The 12,215-nt window shown below is 28.0% G+C and overlaps 1 protein-coding gene across 1 annotated transcript in view; it reads right to left on the reverse strand.

Annotated features, from left to right (window-relative positions):
* The window catches only part of LOC102597903 (uncharacterized), an 8,365-nt gene extending 4,279 nt beyond the window's left edge, over window positions 1–4,086 (reverse strand). Inside the window, exon 1 of the mRNA XM_006359412.2 lies at window positions 4,009–4,086. Coding sequence (XP_006359474.1) covers window positions 4,009–4,023 — 15 coding nt within the window. The 5' untranslated portion in view covers window positions 4,024–4,086. The remainder of the gene's footprint in view (window positions 1–4,008) is intronic.
* Window positions 4,087–12,215: the final 8,129 nt, after the last annotated feature.

The raw sequence follows: 12,215 nt of genomic DNA on the forward strand, positions 1-12,215 counted from the left end.
TTTTTTAGTTTTACATTGGTTTAGACAATTAAAATGCATAATCTAATTTTAATTTTCCTTAAATATTTAGTAATGTAACTAATACTTATTAAACTTAGCGCGGAGAAGTTCACTAGTTAATACTAATGCAAAAAGAAAATCAATTCAACACTAAGAATGACAATAATATTGAATATTTGTTCTTTAGTGTATATTGGTTTAGACAATTAAAATACATAATCTAATTTTAATTTTTCTTAAATATTTAGTAATGTAACTAATATTTATTAAACTTATTTTAGCATAAGTTTGTCTCTGAGATTTCGGGCATAGGTTGGGGGGTACTTATGCATTTTCCCTTTAAATTATGATCATTTTTCATTATGACTTTGCAATATTTATTTTATATGATGATTTCATTATTATTTTTTATTGAATGGTTTAGTGTCATCAATTTTGTGTTATTTTCTTAAGAAACACCTTAGATAATTGTATTTTGCTTGGACTAAAGAAATATTTGGAGCACAAGTTAATTATATGTTTAGATGCAAACTTTACCGAAAAAATTAAAAAATCTGAAAAAATCCGAGGTTTATTAGTTTGGTTTGATTTATAAATTTAAAAATTCGACACAATGGTTTGGTTTGGTATTTGAAAAACCCGAACCAACCCGAGGTTGAAAAACCCGAAAAAAATTGAATTTTATTAGTTTGATTTGGTTTATAAATTTAAAATGTTTACACAAATAGTTTGATTTGATATTTGAAAAACTCAAATCAACCCGGTCATGTACACCCCTAGTGGATAATAACTTCTTCATCGCCCATTCACCCTCCAATTTGAACGGTATTACTTACAAGAAATTTTAACTATTGAAATTTTAACGGTTGCTTACGATAATATTTATAAATTTTAACCGTTGCTTACAAGTTAAAAAAAAAACAAAATATGTTTTTTGGTGTCTTCTTCAAAAATTTCAATAAGTGCAACAAGCCAACAATCATTCTATTGAAGGAATGCAACACTATTTCAATATCATTATGTTATTATTAAATTCTTTAACCAGATATTATCATTTTACTTTATTTTATAATTTTTCTTGAGAATCTCTATTGTTGACATTCATAATTCATAAGTATGTATATTCTTGTTTGTTTTGTTATTAAAATTTATTCAATTTAAATATGCCAACTAGAAAGTATGATTTTGATTTTATAAAAAAAAATTGAAGATTTAAATAAATTCCAAAAAGGAGCCTTTAATAGATTTTTAACAAATAATAAAAATCTTCAATCAAAACATATGGAAGGATGTTCTTCAAATGAACAAGTCACTAGTAGAATTGAATTAGATGATAATAACATTCAAGTAGAAAATCTAGAAAAAGCTGGTGAAAAATGTGACATAATTCCTGAGAATCAAGAACTTCTAAATAATTTAAATAGGTGCATCCCTACAAATAAATATCACCAATTTTTTTTTTTTTAAAAAAACCTTTTTTTCCAACTTCCTTGTAGTTTCCTCCTTTCTACCAAACGCAATTGTTTACAACTAATAATATGATACAATTTTTTTTTAACAATAGCAAAAAGAAGTTCCATGTCATGTGTTCAATATTCATATTGTGTACCTTGAAGAGTTTCTTTTCTCTCTTACTTTTAATTTATTTGTACTTTTTGAAGCTTTGCAAAGTTATTTGCCAAATAATTTTGAAATTAGCTAAATACCTCCGATCAAATTAATTTCAAATATTATCTTAAAATTATTATTCTTATCCCTCGTATTAAATGAGTACTTTATTTATGACGGTGGCTTCTTGAGGGGTACGTTGACCAGTTTAATTTTGATGTCCTATTTTGACCAATTTTGATAATATAAGCTGTTCATATTTTTTGTGCATTTAGTTGATCTAACTAAAACCACTATAATTAATTCGATAAGAATACATATTTTAAAAATCAAAATTGATGTAATATCACAAATAAATTTGATGGAATAAGTAATGCGTAGATTATTATGTGCACTTTGCCATTTCCGTACAAATAGAACAAGCCTTTCAATTTTCCGATGACTCAAATACTATACGCATCTAGATTTGGAGTAACAAAGTTAAATTAACCAATGTTTAGTGTGAATTAAGATAGATTTTTAAAAAAATTCTAACAATAAAATCAACATACTGAAAAATTACATAAAAGAATATGATAAATCACAATAGTTAACAATTTAAAATATTTAGTAAAAACATATCAAAAGAAATATTCTTTGACGTTATAAATATTAACTAAGATAACAAATTGAAACATAGAGTAATTATTTACCGGTCAAAGATTCATTGTTTTATTTGGATTTTGTTGTATTTACACAACTTCTTTTGTGAAAAACTCAATTACATGAAGCAAATAAGCACACACTATCCACAACTTCCAATCCTCACAAGTTTTCTATATTTCTTTGTTTATATTATAAGCTACCCCACACAAAAGCAAAAAATCTAATAAAATTGCTTTTGCAAATGAAGAAAAACATGCATACATTGTATACTACTAACAATAACAAAATATGTTAAGAAAATCATAACAAAACGGCCTAACTTGACTTGATCTATTTAAACTTTACTTATCCTAATATATTACTTATTTGCATCTTTTGCAAGTCGTTATTTGAGTTGTTGTATTGAATTAGACAGATTTTGTATTAAGTGAATGATGTTGTTCTGAATTTAGTAATTCTTCTAGTAAGAACCTTCTACCGGATTGTTATTGTAATTTCCATTTTTGATGTTATAAAATAGTGTTTGATTAAATATATGAATTAAATGGAATTCATATATTTCTAAAGACAACTTCAATGGCAATAACATAGGTTTAATTTACCAACACTCTATATAAATGTTGCTGAAGATTAAGGTGACATTGAATCTAATAACATTTAAACAATTGCAGGCAAATGCTTTTGTAGCAATATTTACAAAATTTATTGCCACTAATCATGTCTTTAAATTGAAATGTAAAAGGATATATTGCATAATATATAGACTTTTTTCAATTTGTTGGAGAATATCAAACTGTGTTATAGTAAAAAATAAAATAAAATAACTCCAATTAAATAGCGATAGGGCACTAACGTTTGGGTGAAAAAAAGTTAGAAAAAACTTCTTAACTTTACAACAGTTCTACAACAAACAGGAAAAGCTATACAGAAAATTCTCATTTTTTTATTTAAACAAACAACACTCTATTTTGTACACATTGAATAGAGTCATAGACAAGACATGCACATAGGTACAGATTTTTGCTGTCTAGCTACGAAATTTATTCATCGCCAAATTCTGCTTTTATTTTAGTAGTGGTCTTTGAGCACGTACATAGAGTACTAATATTCATGTACAGCTCCAACAAAAGCAAAAAAACTATAATAGGATTGATTTAACAAATCAAGAAAACATGCATATTTTATAAATATATTGTTTGCAACATTATGAAGCAGAAAATGAGGATTGTCGTCTCAAATTTCTATAGAACTTTGAGATAAACTCATCAGCTTTCTCATCTACGTGATTATCCATTTCTTCCACCTCATCTCTCACCGGAAAAGGCGAGTCAGTAACCCTCAACTGTCTCCCAAACCCACGAAAATAATTATCAGGTGACGTTATTTCACCCTTAATCATCTTCAATGCGGCTCTCATTACCGCCGCATTCATCACCACAACATCCTCTTCGGTAGCAGTGTGTTTTTTCATGTCCAAATTTGGGCTGCTAGTGCAGCTAACTCATAATACTCATCCTCATGTGAGGGCAAAATGGTAAAATTACCACTCTCGACGTGATCGGACCGAAGGTTTTTGTTTTGGTTGTGGTGGTGGAAGTGGAACATGAGATTTTGGACCACGGCTTTGTAACTACTAATCTTGCTACGCTTCATCATTAATTTGATATCGAGCATTATTTTCTGCTTTGATATACCTTTTCTTAACATGCATAACGCCACTCGAACAATTTTCCAAAACTTCTTTCCTACCACTACCAAATTTTGATCCATTTCTCTATATGTAAAATTGAAATTTGTAGTTTTTTTTTTGGTGTGTGTGAGAATTGTTGTTGTTGTTGCTAATTGAATTGGTAAGGCAAAAGTATATGAAGGGGTATATATATAGTGGACCTTTTTAACGTTACAATGTTAAAGTGAACAGTTAAAGGAAAGGTGATATTCTGAAATAAAAATCGAATATTTTACTGACTCAATTATTAGTGGTGTTGGTGATTTGTGCATTATACAACTTTAGGTCACTGTCACTCCCAAATTAATTATTTTTGTTCATAGAAATCATTTTTAATTTGGTCACGTATGTCCCAATTATTAAATGCCTCTTTCTTGTTTACTGCTCCCCAATCAACAGTATTTCAAATGATCTTCGCTAGATATGTTTGTCTAGAGATAATAAGCTTTTTTTATTGGGAAAATTGTATGAAATAGCAAATTATTAATTTAAATTAAATGTTATAGCCATAGTTTATTTTAATTGTAATTCGCAGCAAATATCCCCTTTTTTTGCCATCTGATTCGATATACAATTAGCCATTTTCGGTATATAATTAGCCATTTTATACATTTCGGTATAAAATGTATAAAATGTGTTTGTGTTTGTATAAAGCGAGAGAAAAATGTATATACAAATACAAATACATATATTTTCGTCCTATACACTTATAATTATACAAATACAGATCTTATTATACAAATTACAATGTATAAATGAATTTATACAAAACTGAACAATTTGTATAAAATTGGATGTTTGTAGTGAATTATACAAATCAAAAGCTCCATAGCAAACATATAATTTGCTATGGAGCTCGCTCACTCGCCTCTCTCACTTTATACAAACACAAATGTATAAAATGTGTTTGTGTTTGTATAAAGCGAGAGAAAAATGTATATACAAATACAAATACATATATTTTCGTCCTATACACTTATAATTATACAAATACAGATCTTATTATACAAATTACAATGTATAAATGAATTTATACAAAACTGAACAATTTGTATAAAATTGGATGTTTGTAGTGAATTATACAAATCAAAAGCTCCATAGCAAACATATAATTTGCTATGGAGCGCAATTATGCAAACTATAGTTATAACATACAAATATGATTTTTATGTTTGCTATATCTGAAAGTTGCTCTTATTTTTTTTGTAAATTCTCTAATGCTTATAAAAATATTGGATACAATGACAATTAAATAATGTTGATAAAGGTTTTACCATTCTTTATTAATGTGCATATTTATTGCTACTAAAAGTTATTTTTGTCGTAATGTTTAGTACTTCGAACCATATGAAATCTCTAATAGAAGTGATTACTAACTTAATTTTCAAATAATTGATAATACCAGAATATGCTCCGAATTAAATTATCTAGCACATGTCTTTTGCACCGATGATATATCTTCTGGTTTATAGTGTGTAGCTGTGTAGACCAGTTAAGTTTTAATCATATATTTTGAATTCAATTTATAAAAATGAAGTTGCATATCGATAAAATTGTTTTTTTTTTCACTTTTCAATACAAATTTAAATAAGTCAAACATCAAAGAAAATATCAAATATCGAATAAAAAAATAGCGATCAAATAAATCAACCTATTTAGGTCTGTCTACTTCGTGGGGGGGATATTATCTAGATTTGATCTTAAGATATTATAATCAACAAAAAAAAAAGGGGAGCAAACAACCAAATAAATTTTAAAAATAACAAAATAGTGTTACTACGTTATTGCAACTTTTTGTTTGGGTACATTTGTCTTTTCCCAACTTCTAGAATATGAGTTGAAAGGATACCTCCAAAACCCTAGCAGCTATTTGTATTATTGTAAAGTTTACTTAACAGGTAGGTTTTCTGCCACGTGTCCCTTTTTAGAAAAAAAAAATTAACAATAAAGTTTATATTGTGGGGTACCAATCATGAGAACCTAAGCTTCTTTTACTTTTTTTCTTTATTATATTCTCTTTCTACAGTTATCCCATAATTTTACAGAGGCCCCATATTAAAAGAGTGTACTTCACGATATATTTACTAGCATATTGTAACTTTTTAATTTAAACTTTTAATATTTTCATATAAATAATTTCTAGAACTTTCAGATATTTTACACCTCTTTTTGGTTTATTTTATGTCCCACATTTTGTTAGTATATATTGTGATATCAGATATATATAAATTTGAATTCAAGATTTCTAATTAAGAATCGAATGATTTACAATTATATCAGATATAATAGATTTATTACTGCACCATAGCACAAATATACAATCTTTGTCTTTGCTTGCATGGCTAGCATCTAGCTGGATAGAACTAGTTGTTTGGTGAAGGTCTCACGCCAACGTTTATTTTAAAAATAAAAAGCAAAAAGATTTTTAATTTTTTAAATTTTGAGACTCATATCAAATAGATTTGATGATCTTTTTTTTTTCTTGTGTGTATTAATGCTTATTTATAGGACTAATATTAAATTATTAACAGTTTTTTTTTATTGTTGAAATTATTAATGTTTTACGGTAGTTCGATATTAGTATGATAGTATCTGCCAAAATATTATTACAAGTCGAAAGTAATTCTTACGATGCCTATCCAAACCTGCTTTATTTAGAAACTATATGCAAAGTCTCGTGATAAGAGAGAGTTGTTAGGATGATAAGTACATTTTACTTTTAGATTATGAGTTCGAGTTATCAAGTGAGCAAAAATGAGGAATAAAAAAAAATGCAAAGTCCCGTGCTTGCCCAACAAATTATACAAAAAGTGATTTTATGTATTTCTTTTGTTTTAATTTGTGTGACATGTTTTTTTTAATCATCATTTCTAAGATAACTATATATTTTCTTATTTGACAAATGTTTAATGGCGTTAAGTTGTTATTAACATTTTGCCTATGTTGAGTTTCACTTATTTGGCAAAAATCTTTTATTGATGAGCGATCAACATTCAAACTATCAATGAGAAGACATTCATAAAGTATCTTTATAATATAGACATTGAAATCCCAAAAATACACTCGACATAAAGCTAACACATTAACGAAAAAATTAAAATATTAAAAACACCTTCGACATAAAGCAGACACATCAACGAAGTATATAAAAGTAGTTCCTAGAGGCAGGTCAAATCACGATTCTAGGGTTTCCTTCCATTGCATTTGGAGTCCTAACTTTATTACTAGTTAGGAATTAACGTGGGGAGAATAAAATGTTTATAGAGTCTCTTGCTTTCACGTTAAACAATGTACTTATTTTGACTAATATAATACGTATTAATTTGGTTTTTGGTTAATTTAGGCAAGATTTTTTAATGTTAATGAACTCTATCGATCGATCGAGAAGCTTGTAACCACTATAATTAGCTTAACAAATTTTCTCCAATCTTTCAAACACAGCTGTTTACAACAATTACTACTTTAGAACAAAAATGTACCTAACATAGAAAAAGGAGCTCCATGGCATGTTTGTTCCAAATTGTTCATTTTAACTTGAAGAAATTCTCTTCTCATGCTTTTGCTTTTGTACTTTTTTGAATTTCTTTTTGAAGATTTTTTGAGTTGTTATTGTCGTAGACATTGAAATTTTATTAGATAGATCAATTTATATTAAAACTTGGATCAAATATTAAATTCATGATATATATGTTGATCAAGTCAAATTTATGGTTAATAAATAGATTAATAAGTAATATTTAAGTTAGAATTATATGAGTTAAATGAAGTTGGAGAATCTTAGTAACTTAGTTGGTTGGTTGCATAAATTTTCACCGTATTGGTGAGGGTTCAATATAATTCCCACATTGTAATCCCCTCTCCATTTCAATTCCCCTACCCTCAATTTTTCAACCAAAAAAAAAAAGACTTGAGTGGTGACCTGCTAGTCTTTCGCATAGATAGAAGTGCAAGTTTCTATATTTACACGATTATGATCAAAATTTGGCTCCGCATTCATAATGAATTCCAACAAGTATTTCATCAATTCATCAATTACAAAGCAATGCTCTTGAGTTGGTGGTCGTGAAGAAAAGAATCGGATGATTATATCTTTTATAAAGATTGTAATGCCATACAAATTATTAAAATTAAATATTATTAATTATTGCTATATTTCTTTTCAAGAACGAAAACTTTGTGCCTAGTGAAACCACATTTACCTTTATTCTCTTCTGAAGTTTAAGAGTTTATCTAAAGAAGGTCAACTCAAAATCCGTATCAGCAAGAACTATTGAATCTAAATTATTTGTTGTTGTGGAAAACATCCCAGATGTTACTAAAGGTAACATGGCCCAATCACAAGAAATCAAAACAAATTGTTAGGACAACAAGTTTCACAAGGAAGGGTTCTTGTCCAACTTAGCTTATCTATATATGTGCAAGAAGTAATTCACCAAGGACTCACAATCCTGGTAATGCCTTAATTTTTATTTTTTTAAAAGTACTGGATATATCTACTCTGTATTAGAATGCTCGAATTAAAATTGGAAAAGCTAAAAATTTAATCAAATTGTGGAAAATTAAAATTAAGTGTCAACATTAATAAATTTTATTTAGTACATACCTAAACTTTATATAATGAGTTAAGTCGTGAAGCTTCTAAATATTTTAGTCACAATATTTTCACATAGTTTTGCCATTTGTTTTGCTACAAATGAAATAAAACAGAAACATCATCCGTACTATATTAGCTTTTTAGTTAAAGGGACACTTCACTTATATAGCTCATACAGTACTATTTATTTTATAGCCACTCATCATCACTTGGAACCTTTTAATTTGTTTGAACCCATCAGAGTTTACACATATGGCCTTCACTCCACATCTTCTTGCATTGTCATTGTCGAAAAATAGATGAATGAAAGTATAGGGAAAGTGTGGGGGTGCAGTAGCCGACTTAGGATTTGCATTAAGGGGATTTAAAAAAATATATAAATATAATGCTTGGGATTTAAACTTAAAATCGATCTCAAGGTAAATTTTGAACCGCTTCAACCACTGAGTTAACCTCTAATCTTACATTCAGTAGGTTAAACATATATATACCTTATATACAATAATTTTTTTGCCGGGGAGCTGGAATCCCCTCGCTACTCCCTAGATCTGCCCTTGGTGGGATTTGGGGGGGGGAGGTGATATTGTAATTAGATGCGATTATGTAAGTTTGAATTGTATGTGACTAACTTATTTAAAAGCTTTAAGTTTTAAATTGGAGAAAATCGAGATCACATTGTCATATACTTGATTATGTAACCGACTTTTTTGTATGAGCTTGATTCTTACCATGTTAAATTATGTGACCAACTCATCTAAAACCTAAAATATTAGAAAAAGATATATTTTTATTTATTTAATTGTATCTTAGAAACAAATGTATCTTTTTATTTTATTTATTTATTGCCTTTTTCTCTTGTCTTAGCTTTGCTTAACTTATTGCCATAAAAATTCATCCTTTATATGTATGATTGGTGGCACTTGGAAGATCTGTCTCCTTCCTATATTCCTCCACTCCTTTTCCTTTAATTTCTCTTGCTTTTTTTTCTTTCTTTTTACTATATTCATGAGATTATCATAAGAGATTAATTACCTCCACAAAATTGATCAGAAAGTTGAACCAATACAAAAAATTGACCTCCAATAAATAAAGCAACTTGAATAGACTTGACATTTCCTATATGTGCCTTTTACATGTGTTTAGTTGTGATATGTGGTAATAAGGGAAAGATATATAGACAATCTCAAAAACAAATGGTTTGTATAGAAAGTAAGGCCACTTTGGATCATAGGTGTAGTCTCAATCAATACTTATTTGCCAATTTCATAAAAAATGAAATAGTCTAATCTATCTTTTGATAAGAATTTGAAGATCTACAAAATCCCTTTTTGCATTAATTAGAATGATAACGACCTTCACTAATATTATTACTTGAAGAAACTACCCCATAATAAGCTTATCACTTTTGTCCTGGTACATGCTTTAGTTAAAAATACTTCATTCGTTAAATTTTGAGGTTATTTTCTTGGAACATTTTAAAGGAAAACTACACTAATTAGACAAAGAATACAAACTAATTATTATTCTATAATAGCCCACTCTTAAGTAAATCCCTAAATGTGTATTCAGTCCAAAGTCATTATAGAGTGTGCCCCTTCCTAGACTAGCCCATATTCGGCTTTAGTTTGTTTGATACCATCACAATGTGTGTGTATATATATACTATGATGGTAGCATTTTATATTTATGCAATTTTTCCTGAATGTTTGTTATGGTATAATTGAAGATTTTAGAAGTGTCTCATTAAGGATTGACGATTGACTTGGTGAAACAGTGGTTGTTCCTCAATTATACAATTTCAATATCATGATAATATATGAATCTACGTATTATGATAATATCATTCATGTACCATCGAAGACTTAAGAAAACTTTTATGATATCATCACAATATATATATATATATACTATGATGGTATCATTCAATATTTGTGCAAGTTTATGTTATGCGATAAATTGTTATGGTATCATTGAGGATTTTAGAAGTCTCTCATTAAGATCGAGAATTGACTTGGCATGAAATAGTGATTGTTCCTCAATTATACCATTTTAATGTTATGATAATATATGAATATATTATGATAGTATCATTCATGTACCATTGAATGACTTAGGAAAACCTTTTTGATACCATCACAATATATATATATATATATATATATATATATTATAATGGTATCATTCATCATTTTTTTGTGCAATTTTTCTTGAATGTCTAGTTGTTCCTTAATAATATCATAATAGTCTGTCATATATTGTTATGATATTATTGGGATATATAAATTTCACATAAGGATTGGGGATTAATTTTGTGAAATAGTAGTGGTTGTAGCCGATTACCAGTGGATATGAAGTAATTTCATGATTCTTCTTCTTCAACTCAATTTTAGCAAGTTGATGAAATTACCCTTCTCGTCCCACATTGCTTAGAAGTAGGGGTGCTCACGGTTTGGATAAAAATCGATTCAAATCGAAAAGCTGAAAAATCGAATCAAATTGATAAAATAAACCGATTTTATTTGGGTTTGGTTTGATTTGGTTTTGGATTTTTGAAAACCGATAATATTTGGTTTGGTTATGGTTTTATTCGAAAAAACTGAAGATATAACCGAACTAAACCAAACTGATAAATTATATACATATATTTTATTAATACACATACTTAATATATTGTCTTTTTAAAACAATTTTAAAACCTTATATATGGTTTCATTAAAATATCTTTATAATTTACTTATTGAAAGTAAAAATGTCCAAGGTGAAAACATTTATCTTATTGAATTCATGTATATGACAATTCTTTGTGGGACTGGAAATGTTATTGTCTCTTCCTTCTAGGCCAAAATAGTAAATTTTAAAGTTTTATTCATAGTAAATTCAGTGATCACCAGTAATTTCATTCATTCTAACTATTTTTCGTTTTATATGAATTGTTGTCACTTTTTTACATTATGAATGAAATATTTCTTTTATTTTTGTGTATGGTTAATAACCGAATCAAACCAAATCGAAACGATAACCACCAAACCGATAAATATATATTAATATATTTGGTTTGGTTTGGTTTGATAATTTTAAAAACGATTAAATTGATTTGATTTTAATTTTGACTAATAACCGATCCAACCCAACCCAACCCGTGAACACCCCTACAGTTAGAAGAATTCACATTTTTTTTCAAACTTTATCCTTCTATACTACTTCATATTTAAAACCCAAAAGTTGCTAGTATGAAGTATCACTAATAGTGAATTATAAAATTTACAATTATTTAACTAATAAGATTAATTTATTTTCATTTACTTTTTAACAAAAAAAACAAAACTTCTTATTATATGTAGTGTGTATATCTTGACTAGAGCCGTCAATATGGGCTAGGCCTGTTGGGCCGGCCTGGCATAACCCGGGATTTAATAGGACTGGGCTAAAATTTTTGGAGCCCATTTAAAAGAAAGGCTTTTTAGCCCGACCTGAATAAGTCTGCTGATTTGTGGGGCTTGAGAAATATAGGTAGGGCCGGCCCGTGGGCTAATACAAATTAATTAAAAAATATAATATAATATTAAAATTAAAATTAAAGAGAATCCAAACTCAAAATCTATTTAATATTTAACTAATTGAAACCGCATATAAATTGCA

The sequence above is a fragment of the Solanum tuberosum genome, unplaced genomic scaffold (genome assembly GCF_000226075.1).
Source record: "Solanum tuberosum cultivar DM 1-3 516 R44 unplaced genomic scaffold, SolTub_3.0 scf00297, whole genome shotgun sequence".
NCBI lineage: Eukaryota > Viridiplantae > Streptophyta > Magnoliopsida > Solanales > Solanaceae > Solanum > Solanum tuberosum.